Source organism: Dendroctonus ponderosae, unplaced genomic scaffold (genome assembly GCF_020466585.1).
Source record: "Dendroctonus ponderosae isolate FM_Combo_2020 unplaced genomic scaffold, Dpon_F_20191213v2 Dpon_F_20191213_1, whole genome shotgun sequence".
Taxonomy (NCBI): Eukaryota; Metazoa; Arthropoda; class Insecta; order Coleoptera; family Curculionidae; genus Dendroctonus; species Dendroctonus ponderosae.
The window spans coordinates 42,697,381-42,714,674 of record NW_026017110.1 but is presented as its reverse complement, the minus strand read 5'-3'; the positions used below and the strand labels follow the sequence as shown (position 1 = coordinate 42,714,674).

The following is a 17,294-nucleotide window of genomic DNA, read 5'->3' as shown; positions in this document are numbered from 1 at the left end:
AGCACGTAGTTCAGTTGTTCTCGCTATCCACTCGCGCACCCATATTTTCCTTTTTTTAGCAAGTCTTCGTCTTTTTATAGTTGAAAGCACAATTAGAGCAGCAGCAAGTTTTCTCGACATTTTCAAACCGAAAGTGATCGACTGAAACGAGTACGGAAAAGTCTGTGGAGATAGAAAATTGTTGCGCTGCTATAAAGTAAATTCAGGTTTTTGCCACGACAAGCTTTTGCTGATAGGTTGTGTCTAAACACAGCCTGTTTGATAAAGTTCCATCGCCTTCTCCATCGATTTTTTTAAATTTAAAGTGCGTTTCACACGCATACGTTGTGCCTGAACCGCTCTAACCCCAGTTGCATTACCTTCCAATAATTCAAAACGAGTTCCGCTACACGTTTGTCAAAGCTCGTAATATCCCATCCAACATTATAGTGTAATCGTGCTATGTGGGTTGCTAATTTGTCTCTCAATAGCTCTGAGATGTCTGATCTTAACCGTAGACCGGCACTGATCTGTTTCCAAACATCTCTGATGATATTGAACACCCTTGAAGCTTTTGCCACAGTGATCATGTTGCGAATGTACGCTGCTTCAGCAACCTTGGGAAAACTGCATAGGAAAATGGATTAATTCAACAAAATGAAGCTGGAAGTCAATATTGCACACTTACTAATATTGCGATTCTTTGAAGCAAAATTGATTTTCGGAAAGCTTCAGATACTCAGGCTCCGGCTTAGCTTGAGCCAGTATTTGGCTGCAATCGCGTCACAGCCAACCTGACAAATATGGACATTCCTTCAGGATAATTGTGGCCACCGCGAATAACCTCCAAGTACTGAAAATTAATCGCATTCTACTCACAATTCCAAAGAAACCCATTAACTGTCAGAAAATGGGTTGAATTGTAGCCACCGACAATTTTTATATGAATCATAACTGATAAGTAATATACAGGGTGTTCAGAAAATGCGTTAGAAAATTTTTAAGGTCGATTCTACATGCTAAAATAATGATGGAAAGTCGTTCCACCATTATTACCATTATTCCGTCGGAGTTAATTGACTATCTATTCCCATAAAGTGTTGAGCAAGCGGATCATACAGGGTGGTTTTTTAGTGCGATAGAGTCCTTATTTTCGATGGTGTTGAACTTTCGAAGAATAGTTATTGTAATTGTTGATGGATAAAGTGCGGACATTTTAAAAAAATCGACAATTAAATTGCGAGGCAAGACCAAAGTGTATTTTTTAAATAGAATTACCCATTATTTATTAGCTCATGGAATGGAGCTTGAAACGCTGCATATGCAATGTAAATTTGTTTTTTTATTACTTGCGACGTTGGCAGATTATCCCCATTATAGTAAAATTTTGTAAAAATAAAAACATGGTATCTAAAAATTCATTGTAGAAGCAAAAAAAAGCAGTTTAAGATACAAAAAGAACTCTGTACAGATTTTCAATTTTATTCGCCCAGAACTGTTCAGAATAGGTCAAAAATAAAAAGAAAAAAATAGTTTGATGAGCTGTAGCTCGGAAAATATTCAGATTTCGAATTTTTGTTACATGACTTTCCACCATTATTTCAGCACGTAGAATCATACCTAGAAATTTTCCAAGCACCCTGTATATTAAAATTACCATTTCGATTATACAATACGAGAGGTCAGTATAGCAACTAACATTTGTATATTCTACTAGGATTCAAATGTAATTCAATAAGGAGAAAACAGTTTAGAGACTAGTTCTCTAGCAGCTTTAATATTGAAAACATTTTCAAAATGTGTATTTATACAGGGTGTCCGGTGAGTACATGGCATAATTTGAGCAGGCTGTACGGGATGTCAAATAATCCGAAAGTGGCACACACAAGTTCGGTTTAATTAAGCAAAAGTTTTAAAATTTGATAGCAAGTTAAGATCTCAAGACAGTGTGGCCAGAAACCAAATGTTATAGAAAACTTTTTTGCAAATAATTTTTATCAAATACTATTATCAAACCCAGGAGGGCTCACCTCTCAGGAACTGTTCGAACTAAATTTCCTAAAAATCTGAAATAACTGTCGTCGGTGAAGTCCACTGATACGTGTATGAAGGTGCCACTAGACAGACCATTCCATTTGATGAATTCTTCTATAAACGTCGCCACATCGAATCTGATGTAGTATTGGCTCATATATGCATGAAGGTTTTCGAATTCTGTTCGGACCATATGGCCGGATTGGCGACCGTGAAATTTGGGCACTATCTGTAAACATTAGCAATAAACGAAAGGTTTCCCTATGTAGCATAAAAATACTAACTTGTAGAAACGTCCTGACAATTTTAGATAAGTCCTGTGTCGTGTTCTGGAAACTTTCTATAGATTTACCAAAAAAATTAATAATCCTTATCATTTTCTCAGCGTTGTGCGTGTTTTCCAACGGTTTCATAATTCTCATCAAGTCCATTGATGGGGGTCCGATCTGAAAAAGTGATCATAAGTTAACCAAACATAAACAAAACCGTCAACCGTAGAAAGTTGTAGAATAAATGTTTTTAATTAGAACGTTCGAATACTTTAGTGCACTTTAGAAGATCTCATGGCCAAAGCTTTTATGCAGGGCGTTCCGGCGATAGAGTCAAGTAAGTTTAAGCTTGCCCAGTGTCGTTAATTTTGATTTTTTTTTGTTATAAAAATCTAAAAGTGAATTGGATAGTTTTTTTGTTATTCGGGTTTAACGATGAAATTTCGATTTCTCATGGTGTGGATTAATTTAAATTTTCACGGAACTGTTTTTTAATCAGATTATTCTGTAAGAGTTTTAAATTGAAAGCGGATCATATAATAAGTGAAAATTTTACATTTTGAAGGAAAAGGAAAATTTTGCAACAGCCAAATGGTTCAGACAGCATTGCGTGCACTTTTGTATATAAAGTATACAACTTTTAAAAATACACAATTTATCGTAATATCCAAAAATCGGATCCGATGTAAGTTGGTGGTGAGTGAGCGTATTATACAGCAGGTGATAAATTTCAACAATCTGCGGGTACAGGTATCGAGCAGTGGAAGTACAGTGAATGAGGTGGAGAACCAGACCATAAAAGCCGTAAAAGTATAAGGGTGTTTGCAAAACGTAATTTGGAGGAACAAATATATGACCACAGAGAACAAGACACGAATTTATAAGTCCTGCGTCAGGCTCATAATGACCTACGCCGCCGAGACACGAGTTGAAACGTCTGTTAGCAAAAGAAAAATGAGAACAGCGGAGATGAAAATTCTAAGAACCATAAAGGGAATCACATTGCATGATAGGATACGCAACCAGAACACCAGAAGAGAACTGGCAGTGCAGGACGCCGTCAGATGGGTGTGAGAGAGACGCTTGTATTGGAGAGACCAGATAGAACGAATGACTCCAGACAGAATTGCAAAGTGACAAGACACAAAAACCAGAAACAAGACGCGAGTATGAAATCTAGACATCGGGATCACAGGAAGGTTGATGACAAATTGACAAGACTTTGTACTTGGACACGGCCCAGACAGCACATGACCTCTTCTTTATGCCGTTATTATGTCTGAACATCGCATGTCTCTTGATGATGTATTTAAGACACTTTAAAGATGTCTACTAGAAGACGTATTGTAAATGCCTGGCACAATACGTCTTTAAGACGACTTTTAAATGTCTTCTACAAGACGTTTTGACGAACTTGCTCGAGTGCATCCGATTGCAGTGAAAACATTTAATTTCGTTTATTAAATCGCCTATTGCGGTTAGTTATACAATGTGTTTAGCTTGTTTGAAATTTGTAAATTTGCGGTTTATCCAGAAACGAACATGAAGCGAACATGTGCAAGTGGTAAGCTAAACAAACATCATATATATGAGGGCCAAGAGAGCCACCGAAAGACAGAAACTTTACAATTCCCTTGAGAGTTCGGTTAGTGGTGACATCGTTTCACAGCCTGGGAGCAGCTCAAACAACTTAACGATGCAGGTACAACAAGTGAACCAATGGGGGCGTTCAGCCGACTTAACAGTTGAGTCAAACCATAAACATGTTTCGGTTATGTTGATACCCAACATATTTAATTCGTCTGAACGGCTTTGTTTCAATTTTTGGTGACGGACATCCAGATGTCAATTTGAAGATAGTTAGGCTATGTAAAAAGCAAATAAACCGAATAAACTAATCATCATACTTTCGTAATCAGGGATAAACATCATGAACCGGCAAAGCAGTTTTTCTGTTACAAGAACTATTTGAAGACGATATTAATTTTAATGCTGTTCAGATTGTTGTAGAAAATCTGGTAGCACCATCGATACCTGTTTCCCATAAAAACAAGCCGTTTTATAATGAAAATTTTCTGCTTCAAACAGTGGGGAATTATTCTTGTCTGAGTTTAAAAGTCATTTTAGAAGGTCTCGGACAAATATTAGTGACTCATGTGCAGTGATAGCACCATACATACATAGTGCAAAGAACATGACCTCACTCTGTAATGCAACATAACAACAAAACAGATATACTCTGTAATGCAGAATTGTGGTTATAATCCCGAAGCAACCAACGATCAACCAACTTCCACCATACAAATTTTCTGGTGCCGATGTTGACCAACGGTTGGCAGTAATCAATTTCTATTAGGCGTCGTTCAGCTGACTCAACAAGAAACCGCCAATTCACTAAATCTTAATGTCAATGACAATAGTGAGTTTTTGTGCCATAATTCGGATACTGATTCCATAGCAGACGACAATGAATTTGAAGGTTATCCTACTTATGATAGTTTTACCAGTAGTAGTAGTAGTAATAACTCATTTCAAACAAAGTTGGCAGAATGGACAATGAAGCACAACGTAGCCCATACTAATTTGAATTACTTATTAAAACTAGTACAACCTATTTGTAAATAGTTGCCTTTGAATGCAAAAACCTTGCTTCAAACAGTCAAGTCTGTTGAACTAAAATCAGTTGCGCCCGGACACTATTATCATTTTGGGCTTAATAAGTGCCTCAACAGTATTTTTAACAGTTTAGGCCAAAAGTCAATTAACACCTTGAATAATTCAGTAGGTTGTCTTATAAATATTGACGGATTGGCACTTGCTAAAACTTCATCTAGTCAGGTATATCCAATATTAGCCAGTATTTCCAGCAAAAAAACATTGTAGAAATGATAGGAATATACCATGGCAATCAGAAGCCACAACCCGCCAATGCATTCTTGTCCGACTTTGTGCACGATGCATCTGAAGTTATCAATAAAGGTTTCTTGTATTAAAATCAATATTTTGCAGTATATATCATAGCAATTATTTGTGAAGCTTCTGCAAAATCATATCTTAAATATATTAAAGGTCATTCTGACTATTCTTCCTGTTCAAAATGTAATGTTGAAAGAAATAACTCTGACAGGGTGCATTTTCCTGACACACATAACCTACGTATAAGAACAGATTGTAACTTCCGACAAAAAACTGATGACAGCCATCATACTGGGGAGCCAATTTTATAAAAACTACCCAAACTTGACATAATCAAATCTTTTCTGTTAGACTATATGCACTTGGTTTGCTTGGGTGCTAAAAAACTCTTGTTATTATGGGGTTGTGGTAAACCTTCAACGAAATTATCTGCTAACAAAATAGCCTGTATTTGATAGGCAAAATACAGAAAAATAATGGAATAAAAACATGTTATTTTATTTTACATTCCTAATAGGAAATTTTCCATAGAATATTCCTAACATCCTTGAAAACGTCTTTCAAGAAGACTTCCCTTTAAGACGTCTCTTCAAGTGACGTCTTAAGACGTCTTTAAGATGGCTTTGTGCTGTTTGGGGAAGTAGAAAAAGAAGATGTTTTGATTTACTATTATTTTGTTTAAATTGACTGCATTTTAAAAACATAATAAAAACATATTATTTTCAATTCAACTTTTCAAATAGATAGATTGAAAGTAAGGAAAACTATAGACTTGGCAACTTCTTCCATATTAAATTTGAAAAGTTTTCACGCAATAGTTTCTGAGATGGTATGAGACCTTTGACTTGCATAAGAGAGAGATATTTCCAAACCTTAAATTTTGGGTTTAAACCAAGTGGCCGATCGTTTTATACAACTGCAAGCTTTACCAATTCGGTTTCGTACCGGAAATGACATAAAAAATCGAAATCAAAATGCCCCAAATGTTGCAATTTGTTCCAAAACGGTAAGAAGAAGACCCAATGAATCCGGATCGAGTGCAAAACATCCCGCAAAAGGTCCCCTCCTAACCATAGCCCACAAGCAAGCTAGGCTTGAGTTTGCTCGAGAACACGTAGATTGAGATTTGGAAGACAGGAAAAGAGTCTTGTTTACTGATGAAGTTAGAGTGGGTTTAAAATATAAATATAAAAAATATTGTAACGGAAATGGCCTGGGGTACTCACGTTTGGAATGGGGGGATCGAAATTCATGGTATTTCAGTAAATGGGAGCACCATTTGGGCCCCATTTACTGTCAAATAGGACACTGACAAGCGGGAAGTTTCGCACCTGTTCTGGAGATTTCGAGAACTATCTGGGTTACCTGGAGGAAACTATATAAGCGACGACGAGAACCAGACGGGGGGAGTGAAGTGACAGCAACGACCGGGTGCAGAAGAGGTTAAACCCCGCGAGTCGGAAGGGCGAGTTTTCCGCCCGTTATTGTTACTGTTTGTGAAGTTGACGGTAATATTTTGAAGTTAGTTTGTTCCTGTTCCGTAGTTAAAGTGGTACCGAGTTGAATAAAAGTTGGAAGCTGAAGAAAAAGTTTGATACTCGGCCATCCACGGTACAATATATATGTGAAATTTATGCGCATCTGCCAAGTCAAGGCGGTCATTCATAGCCTCATAACGATACTTCATTTTTCAATAAATGTTTCAAACTTATGCCACATACAGGGTGATTCAAAATTGGCGTCATTCCTCTGGGGGTGTTGTATGGCGGTGTTTACGGAGTAGAGAAAAAATATTAAATGTTATTAAAAACTGAGAAATTTGCAAAAAACTATATCAGAAATACGGCAGCAATGTTTTCCAAGGTAATCTGCCTAATTAACATTGCGCAAATACCTGTTGCTTCGTAATTATTTAAAATTCCGGTAATCATGGATAAATAGAGAGTGACAATAAGATAGACAAGGATAAACCGTAAATTCAACAGGAATCGTTGAATGACGGAACCTATTTCAACATGTCAACCTGCTCTCATAACCTTGAATTCTGTGGGGTTTGGTATTTACATAAATAATTCATACAACACCAAACATTTGAATGGTTAACTCCAAACAAGCTAGTGCCTGTGTAATCTCCTTATTATCCACTCTTATCAAGCAGGTTCTCGTATTCAGTTAATTAACTCGTGCTCCATTTGTATCTCCTTGTGCTGTGTGTATTGTACAAATGCCATTCCTCGATATTTACTTGGTGCTTGGGAAAGCGTCAGTTATTGTGCTCTGAGTGCCCTTGGAAGGCCCTGAATCGATTATGTCCAATACGTGTTCCTCTGAGCCTGGAACCCGAACATCGATTGTCGCCCACTATCTTCCTCGAACCACTCTCCTCGCCCTTTGTTGGAGTGAGTTCTTTTAGCTTCTGCTATGTTACTGTAGCATTTCCCCTGAACTAATCGCATATCAGCAAATTCATGACAGGAAATTCAAAGTAAGTCACAGTTTGACAAATTATTGTTATTCAAATTTATTCCTGGGTTTCAGTCATTTATTGTCTCTAATTATTAATCAAAATACGTTTCGGTGTATTTTTCCACCATCATCAGTTTTTATGTGTAGCGTTGTTGCTGCTTTAAGCCTTGGCATGCATTTCGAAATTTGAAATGCATGCCGAGGCTTAAAGCAACAACACATGATGATGGTGGAAAAATACAGCCAAACGTATTTTGATTAATAAATAGAGACAATAAATGACTGAAACCCAGGAATAAATTTGATTTGGAATTRAAACACAGTCAGGAAAGTATATACAATTATTGTTATTATTGACAAGTGCTGTCCACCTGTAACTATCTGTTAATGGCAAAAAACATCATTACCGCTGTGCCTTTTCTTGAAAAAATTGTAGAACAGAACTTTTTCAATATCGAACACTTTCGTAATTTGAAACAAAGATCGTAATTTTTCTTTTTGAATGCTTAAGTATTCCAATATGCTACCAATTAAACATGGAACAATTTCAAAATAGTGCTTAACAGCAAAGTTGAAATTCGATCTTCAACTGTTAGTACCTTCTGGAAATTTTCGAAAAAATAATTTTCAATATTTTTCTCGTACTCCCCAAGTGAGCCTCCATCACCCCTTAAAAGGAATGACGCCAATTTTGAATCACCCTGTATACATATGTTTTATTTAAAATTTTAATCCGGTGTTCTACACCCTTTGACACACAACACAAATTGACAAAACAAAACGTACAGAAAGTGAAATTCAACACAGAATCAAAAACAAATCTCTTATGAAAGGAAACATCTTCTTTATGATTCCGTCTTCAGAAACGTAAGGGTGTGAAACGTGGCAAATGGAAAAAAACCCGAGAAAGACGTCTTTTGGCTTCGGAGATGGATTTCTGGCGAAGAGCAGCCGGGAAATCAACGATTGTTGACGACATTCAACACAGGCAGTTAACATGGTATGGTCACTCTCAAACTAATACAGCAATAGTTACCTACCGAAAGACGACACAGAGGTAGACCAAACACCATATGCATGACTGGAATATAAAGGGCAATGCCGGAGAGAGATTTGCATCGAGGAGATTGGGAGGATAGAAAACGCTAAAGGCTGAGAACCGAAGGGCGTAGGACGCTATGAATCCGGATCTGTAAAAAATGACAGTTGCTGCTATTCGAATAATTATTCATTTTTCCTATAAGCGACTATGGTGTACTTAATTTAAATCACAGTTCTTGTTGAACAGGACTTACTTTCTTTGAAATTCGATAATTTCTAGAAAATTGTTAATATGAAGTGTTTAAAAAATTAGTTTAAAAATGGCACCTAGAAAACGGCCAAAAATTATTAAATTGTTTTTTTCAAATTGAAACCATTATTTTTGATAATTTTATCTTAATCAGTATTAAAAATAAGGATAAGTTTGAGTAAAGTTGTCCACTCCAAAAGTGTTTAGTTTTCGAAATATTGTCAATTTAATGTTTTCATATGGCTATTTTGCCGCATCTTATTTTAACTCTTGTCACTCTTAGTTGCCATGGCGAAAGTGGCAATTTTTAATACAACGCTTACAGCTGTCAGTTACTTTTGAAAACAATTAATAATCATGCCCGGACGCTTAAATTACACAAACGGAGATTTGTGAGATTTAAGCTTATTTACTATCGTATCGTGGAGAATTTGATACATTTATATCAGGAGCCGTTTATATGTTATTAATTATTATTATATATCAAGAACACAAACCATTTTTTTCTTTTAATCTAGGGCTCTCTAATTTTTCTGGTTGTCTTTATAAATTGAACGAAAATTTGGTTAACAGCACAGCGTGAAGGTTTCTGTTTTTGTGGATATTGAATGGTAAATGTGTTACATGGTCTTGATATAACTTTATCGCATTCTTCATAAATAATAGATAATATATAGTTTAAATAATCTTCGTTTGTATAACTTAAGCTTCCGGGCATAATTATTAATTATTTTCAAAGGGTAACTGACAGCTGTCAGATTTCCTTTGCCATTTGATTGTATTAAAATTCATCATATTCACCAAATAGCTATATGAAAACATTAAATTGGCAATATTTTGAAAACTAAGCCCTTTTGGAATAGACAACTTTACACAAACTTACCCTTATTTGTAGAATGAAACCAGATGAAATTTTCAAAAATGGGGGTTTCCATTCAAAAAAATTAACTTTGGGCAATTTTCTCCACGCCATTTTCTAACACTTTGTATTAATAGTTATGAAAATGTTGTCGAAATTCCATTTTAAGTCCATTTCAACAAGAAATGCGCCTCATATTAAGCAGAACAAATTCCCTTATAGGAAAAGCGAATAATTATTCCAGTGGGTGCAACTGTCATTTTTTACATATAATTTTAAATATATCAAGAACGGTTAGACTTAGGTGTAGAATATTGTACAAGAAATATGTTCCGAATTTGCAATAGAATTCAAAAATCTTGAATAAATAACCTCTAACAATATATAGGGTGTATCATTTAAAAAATTGAAATTTTTGATCTTGAAAATACGTTAATTTGTACGATGTTGTAGCCAAATATTAATTTAGTTATAAACCTTCCTGTTGCTCAATTGCTCAATTCAATTCAAATTCAGACAACTGGAAATGAAAAACTGCTATTTAACCTCCATGTTGAGAAAAACCGATAAAGTTTTTACTGGTCCACTTAAAAGCTTATGAAATTTGGAATTGATGATGGATGTATTCCATCATCAATGGAACGAACTTTTTCTGATTCTCCTTGGTTTCATGAAATGAAAAAATAGACGACAATTTAGTGGACTATAGAATCGAACTGGGAACTGAGTCGGCAGATGAATAGACAGAAATACAACCGCGCTTTAAGATGAAATTGAACAGATTGAAGACGGAAATCAAGTAATCGGTGAAGCACACTATCATAAACAGGAAAATTTGCGAAGTAGCACTCTTGAAATTTCAATTCGAGTAGAGACCCCTAGAAGAGCAAGCTTCCATAATTTTGGTACTTCTATCTGGATTCCCCAACTTAAAGCTTAAATAATACCAATCTAGACCATCGGAATAACTTTAATGCGCCAAAGGAACAAAAGGGACACACTATAGAATTGCAAATTCCAATCACAAGAGGCCTAAGAAATTACGTTAATGTATAAATGTAAATTGCGCTAGTCGTGATATTATATGATATACTAGGGTGATTCAAAATTGTCGTCATTCCTTTTAAGGGCTGATAGGGGCTCACTTATAGAGTACGAGAAAAGTTTCGAGTTTCCGGAATTTTTTATAATTAGGAAGCGACAGGTTTTTACATAACGTTAATTAGGCAGATTACCTTGAAAAACATTGTTGCCATCCTTCTGATATACCTTTTTGTTTCTCAGTTTTAATAACAAATATTTTTTTACTATTTTTCCTACTCTGAAAACACCCCCAGCCTACGCCTGGGTGAGTTTTTAGGAGTCGGCGCAGTGCTACGCAAATGGATTGGCAAAAAAGTTGATGACTTTCTTACTTGTTTTTAGATTTAATTTAATGGCCATTAATTACTATTATTTTTAAACTTTCTTCAAATTTCAGAATTTTTCTGTTTTAACCAAGTTACTCTTTCCTCTTAATGCTCAATTTTCTAAAGGTTCACTAAAACATTCTGACAAACTTAAGGTATTTTTCGTGAAAAATTATGAAATAAATTCTGAATCCTTGGTCGCTATGTAAAAAGTTTTGAAATCCCATCGAAGCGTCAAATTTGGAACAATAATCAAATATTTTTTTATCAAAAATTCCTCCATTCCTCTGAAGACTGCAGTTTTTTTTGTTAAAAAACCTTGTTTTTTTGTTATGACTGAATTTTTTTTGTCTTACCTTCTACTCAAAAACGCTTTATTTTGTCGAGTTTACCTTTAAAATAATGACTATCTGGAGATGTTCTAAGCGAAAAATTACAAGACGTATTTATAACTTTGTAAACATTTTACAAAAACTTTTTAAATAAACCATAAAAAAAGTTTTTAATGAAAAACGCAAAAAAAATAATTTCCTCCTTTTCTGACAATAATGGGGTATTTTCAGCCCAAAATTACAAAATCAATTTGGCTATAAAATTCGCCTCATCGGTTTGCAGGGAAATTTAGAAAACCTTTTTCAGCTTCGAATTTGGCACAAAAACCAAATAATTTTATTCCATTTTTTATCGAAAGTAATTAAGTTTATCATCAAAAAAAGATTACAGAGCAAAAGTTTACAAAAAATTTTTTGAATAATTCGCCGCCCTCGTCGCTCTGAATATTTTTAAAGTTCCTTTAAATTTTCAGGTCATTCTAGTTTAAACAAAGTTTCTATTAGGCAATTCTTTCTACGCAAAAATCGCATTATTTTTAGTTAAAATACTGACACTCTTCAGGTATTTTCTGTGAAAAATTTTAAGATAAATTTTATTGGAACACTCGCCTCCTCTTTGCACAAATTGTTGGAAAAGTTTTTCTAGCTTTGAATTATGGACAAAACCCTAATAATTAATTCTGGGTTTTTTTCCAAAAATGTTTTCCCAAACTGAAAAAGCGAAAGTTGACAATCATTTATTTGGAAAACTCTTGGAAACTGGAGTTTCTTCACTTTCGGGTCAATATTTCTAAACAACTCTGTATTTAAACGGAAAAACCGCATTATTCCTAGCGTTTTACTGTAAAATACTGGCGAATCGAATATTTTATGCAAAAAAATTAAGAGATCGATTTTATAAGAAAACTCTTCGACTTTCTGTGAAGTCAGTTCTATTGCTGATAAAAGACAGCGAATGTTCAGTGGGTACATTGGTGTTCTTGGTTCTTAAGTAAGTGCACCAATAATTTAATTTTAAATTGTTGCAAAAAGTTTATGTTAACAATCAACAAAATCCGAATGCGCTTCTCACTAAACCGTTTGTAAACGAGTTAGGCTCGGTTGTACAATGAAGGCTTAAGTGAATTCAGCCTGAAGTTAAACTGAAGTTCAAATTGAACCGGCGATCAAAGCAGATCAGTTCAGGTTTAGAGTTCGGTTGAATTCTTCTAAACTCAAGCTTAAGATTCCATTGTACAATTGCGCCTTAATGTCGTTTATGTAGATGTGTAACGGAGTCTAGAAGATAATGACAAACATTTTGAAATTTTTCTTCGTTTGATTTTTATAAAGAATCACAACAAAAAAATGGAACGTGTATCAGTTCTCCTTATGGACACTTTGTAGATAAAAAGGATGGGAAGGAGTCTAGAAGAAAACGAAGCAAAATTCTACATTTCTATATTTCTGTTCAAATTTGTAATTGCTCACAACCGTTACTTGTAATGAATAAGAAAATTGGGCGTATAAAATACAAAGTCAAAATTAGTCAATGAAATGTGACGCATAAAACATTTTAAAAAAATGATTATTCTTTCATTTTAGTAAAGCAGAACGAACGAAGCGCCAACGAAAGCTGCGAAGCTCAAAGTTGATCACAAAGTTTGTGAACTTACCAGCGACTTTAAAAAATTGCTGAACTTGAATCCAACTTCATGCAATAAGTGCACTTTATCAAGCTCATAAGCTATTCCCTATGTTTAATTTCAAAATCCTAAACTGGAACTCCTTATGAAGATCAATATCCCTCCAATCAATAAAAAACTTGTAGGATAAAATAGCAACATTCGATTCGAGGACAGAACACGAAGTGACGTTCATTTTTCAATCCCCCACGAACGAAATTCTAGCAAAGCAATCAAAAATAAATAAAGGATTTTTGTTCCACAAATTTGAACACCTATTCACATTCAAAACAACACTGAAGAATTTTGAGCGTTTACCTTGAACGAATCTTCTTCAGTCGACTATTTTAAATCCAATCGACACGAAATGTATACTTTTGAAAATGTAGTTCACAATTTGAAGTTCAAGATTGAAAATCATCTTCGAACTCACCACATGAATTGCGCAGAAAAATTAGCAATTCTCGAACTCTGCAAAAACTTTTCTGGTATTTTTATCCCTATATTAAAACCAATGACCCATTAACTTTCACCTCGAAGGTACTTTTCAACCCTTGATTTAGCAAGCGATTTTCATCAAATTCAGATGGAAGAAAAGTCAATTGAGAACAGCTTTCAATGTTAACAGCAGCCTGGCAGCGGATATTTTGCATACCTACGAATGTCTTTTAGATTGAAAAACGCACCCGCGACTTTTAATTAAAAAAATACAAAATAAAATATGTATGGTTTTAATGGATGATTTTTTTATTTACAGTACTCGTCTTCAAGAGCATATTCAAAATATACGACTTGTAGTTTCAAAATTAAGAGCTGCAGCAGCAAACTGAAAAACTGAAAACCAGCTTAATAAATGCGAATAATTAAAATGAGAAGTTGAATTCCTTGGTTATCTAGTGACTCCCCAAGGAATTAGACCAAACAACAAGATTACGCAATGTAAAACTCATTCCTCACAGCTATGGCTGTTAACATGAAAAAGCCACAATAATTGTGGGGGACCTGGAAGACCAATCGTCACAAACCACGAGAAGAAGAAAAGCAGGTCCCGCAAATTTCGAATCTCACGGAGAGAGTAGTTATATCCACGCATTAGTCGCAATAAAACTTTGGTTTTTAAATAGAAAATGTCCATTTGGAAATCTATAATTGCTTGTAACGAACAAACATGTGCGAAGAAAAAATACTGCTAGCATAGTGAACTACTCACGTGGAAGATAGGGTGGTCGCTCCCTGCTTTCTTCTGGATTTCCAGATTCAGAAAAAAGTTATGAAATGCACCCCGTCGTTTTGCCATGATCATTGGCACAAGCCAGACATGGTCGCTGGTAAGTTGACTCCAAGGAGGCTTAGAGAGCTCTTGTATATCGGCCTCTAATACTTTGTGGGCCTTTAAGTTCATCCGTTGCGACTGAAACGCCGTGCACAGTCGGTAGAACTACAAATGCAATGAAAACGTAAACGTGAAATCGACGACAGTTGTGGCAAACATCAGCTTACCCGTCGCTGCGTCTCTAGACTCTTGTATATCTTGGTTTCGTTGGTCAAAGTGGCATTAGTAACCAGGTCGCGAATTGCCCGGTTTTTTTTCTCGTTCAGCATCTGGAAGACACTTTGCTGTTTTGGGGTTGTGGTTTGCCTGGCTACGAAGTTTCCGCATACAAAGTTGTGAAAACCATCGCAGGGTTCGGCCGATTCATCGACAAAGGCTTTGATGTGATTCGCCAATGCGACGCAATCTTCGGATTGGCAAACATTGTCACGAAGCCAATTGCCTGAAAATACTAAACACCAGGTTTTTGTGTAACTGCACAGTAATGGGATTTATACCAAGAAAGTAGAAAATGGCGGTTATTATGGCGGTTGTGTAGGCCACAATAAGATATCGTCGCCTCCGTCGGTTCAGCCCAGTCACTGCTAAAAAACATCTTTTGATTTTCTGAGAAACGCCCATATCTGCAGTTTATTCAGGAACAACAACTTAATGAACATAAACTCTACAAGCACACTGAGGTTGGTTGAATCTCAAGAAATGCACGGAAAAACTGGCCTGGCTTGGAATGTTTAAACGAAGGATATGTGGCGTAGATATTTTCGAATCACTGATAAATATTCGATTTTGATTTAAGGAAAAAATAAATGTAGAAATTCCTCGATTGTCTGGTTGCAGGTCAAAAATGTCGCGAGTCCTGGACATCAAAAAGCAGCGAGCAACTGTACAATCTATTTCTGGACATCATCCTGCTCTTAATTCCATTAGCCATTATGGGTCTGGCTTATTTCATGATTGTCGACAAGCTGTGGAAGGGACTGCGCAGGGAAATCGAACACAGTTCCTGCCAAAAATTAGGTAAGCCAGCGTTATTTCCTCATCGCGTCCATAAGTCCATTTGCTTGATCTCATATATTCGGCGTAAGTGAATTATCCCTCTCTAGACTCTAACTCGAGAACGGAGGAGGCAATCGGATAAATTCCGTTTTGCTCATTTTATCCCGGTAAAAACTATTTGGCATCCTGGCTACAGATTAAGGGACCCAGCAACATGTACAGGGTGGCCCACTAAGAGAGGTGGTCGGCCATATCTCACAAACTATTAGCCGTATCGATTTCAAGTAAAAAATTATATAAGTAAAGTGGCTCAGGGTAAGGGCCGGAAATAACTTTCAAGTTTGCAAAATGGCCGCTAGAGGGCAAAATTGCAATAGTACATTTTAAATACGGATTTTTAGCAGTTTAGGACAGGCTAAGGTAGCTTGCAAATACTTTAATTGTATTCTTGACAAACTTTCAGTTATTTCTTGTGGGAGTATTATTGTTCTAGCTAGTCGAATAAAGTGGTGGGGAAATGTCAAATAACGGTTCAAAAAGTTGGCCGCCAGAGGGCGCGTTATAAAAAGACGTCAAACTTTTTTGATTTTCTTAAATTTTTTAAATGGAATGATATATATTATTTAGCTGCTTAGAAAGAGTATAAAAAATGAAACAAAATAGTGAAAACCGCACACCGATATATTTGTTGTAACCGAAGATATAAGCGATTTGACAATAACAATGATATGATTGGGTTGTTTACAAAACAATCAGTCCTGAGAAGAGCCGATTGAGTTATATATATAAATAATCTTTATTTCCTACAGCAAAAGACTATCGACCCAATCGGTCTGCCCTTGTGTAGTACATATGTGTCTTAGCCTGGCTTATTCTAAAATTAATTCCTATTCCTAACACTCGCATAAACTAGTCTGTGATAAAAAAAAATTCTTGCCTTACAAAACAAACAGGATTTAGTTCAATTGCGTTTGTGCCTTAGCCCAGCTTATTCTTAAATTAATTCATATTCCCAACACTCGTATAAACTAATCAATAATAAAAAAAATAAGAAATAAATTCTTGGACTACAAAACAAACAGCTAGTTCAGTTGCGGTTGTGCCTTAGCCCAGCTTATTCTAAAATTCCTATTCCTAACACTCGTATGAACTAATCAGTGATAAACAAAATTCTTGGTTTACAAAACAAACAGGTCTTAGTCGTTGATTCAGTTGCGTTTGTAGGTGTTCTAGTAAAACTAAAGTAGAGTGTTTTGTCTGTCTAGTTAGGCAAAGGGGATTCAGTATGGTCCAGTTGTGGGGGTTGTTTGTCCATTTTGTCTGTAAGTGTATTAGTCTTTCCGAAATTTTTGTCATGTTTGTGCGTTCGTATAGTAGTTGGTTGGAAGGGTTGTGCAGTGGGTTTTGGGGGTGTCTTATTCGTGTTATTAGTCTTAGTGCAATTTGTTCTGTTGTTTGTACGTATCGTTTTGACCTTACTGTTCCGTTGGCGATGAAGTGATATATGTCCGTAGTCCAAGAGGGGTCTGCAGATCGCTTTGTATATTTTTGTCGCGGTATTTGTACTAATTCCTTTGTCTGTGTATGTTAGTGATCGAAAGCGTTTTGTTCTTTTTATCGTTTCTGCTCTGATGTTTCGTGTGTGTTTAGTAAATTTGAGTTTGTGGTCGATTGTGATTCCAAGGTACCTTACGTCGTTTTTCGGTTGTGTCGTTTGGCCGTCTGCAGTTATTGTAGGGGAGTCAG

General features: G+C 35.7%; 2 protein-coding genes across 5 annotated transcripts in view; one reads left to right on the top strand and one right to left on the bottom strand.

Moving 5' to 3' along the window:
* Nucleotides 1-556: 556 nt before the first annotated feature.
* Nucleotides 557-15,246, bottom strand: LOC109533190. The gene is made up of 7 exons (XM_019898437.2): nucleotides 15,050-15,246; nucleotides 14,720-15,003; nucleotides 14,430-14,657; nucleotides 2,298-2,459; nucleotides 2,010-2,242; nucleotides 668-832; nucleotides 557-606 (listed from the first exon to the last, which is right to left on the bottom strand). The coding sequence occupies exons 1-6, from the start codon at nucleotides 15,171-15,173 to the stop codon at nucleotides 763-765; spliced, it is 1,101 nt and encodes a 366-aa protein (XP_019753996.2). The 5' UTR covers nucleotides 15,174-15,246; the 3' UTR covers nucleotides 557-606; nucleotides 668-762.
* LOC109533188 (cholecystokinin receptor) overlaps nucleotides 15,158-17,294 on the top strand; it is a 24,667-nt gene continuing 22,530 nt past the window's right edge. For all 4 annotated transcript variants that reach the window (XM_048665969.1, XM_019898436.2, XM_048665954.1 and 1 more), the window contains exons 1-2: nucleotides 15,158-15,232; nucleotides 15,390-15,569. In XM_048665969.1, coding sequence (XP_048521926.1) covers nucleotides 15,485-15,569 — 85 coding nt within the window. In that variant the 5' untranslated portion in view covers nucleotides 15,158-15,232; nucleotides 15,390-15,484. The remainder of the gene's footprint in view (nucleotides 15,233-15,389; nucleotides 15,570-17,294) is intronic.

Excerpts from the sequence above, each read along its gene's own strand:
- LOC109533190 (XM_019898437.2), bottom strand. The coding sequence starts at position 15,173 with ATGGGCGTTTCTCAGAAAATCAAAAGATGTTTTTTAGCAGTGACTGGG. Across the intron at positions 14,658-14,719 it reads GTCTAGAGACGCAGCGACGG|TTCTACCGACTGTGCACGGC; the intron begins GTAAGCTGATGT and ends TTGCATTTGTAG. Across the intron at positions 2,460-14,429 it reads GCGACCACCCTATCTTCCAC|ATCGGACCCCCATCAATGGA; the intron begins GTGAGTAGTTCA and ends TCACTTTTTCAG.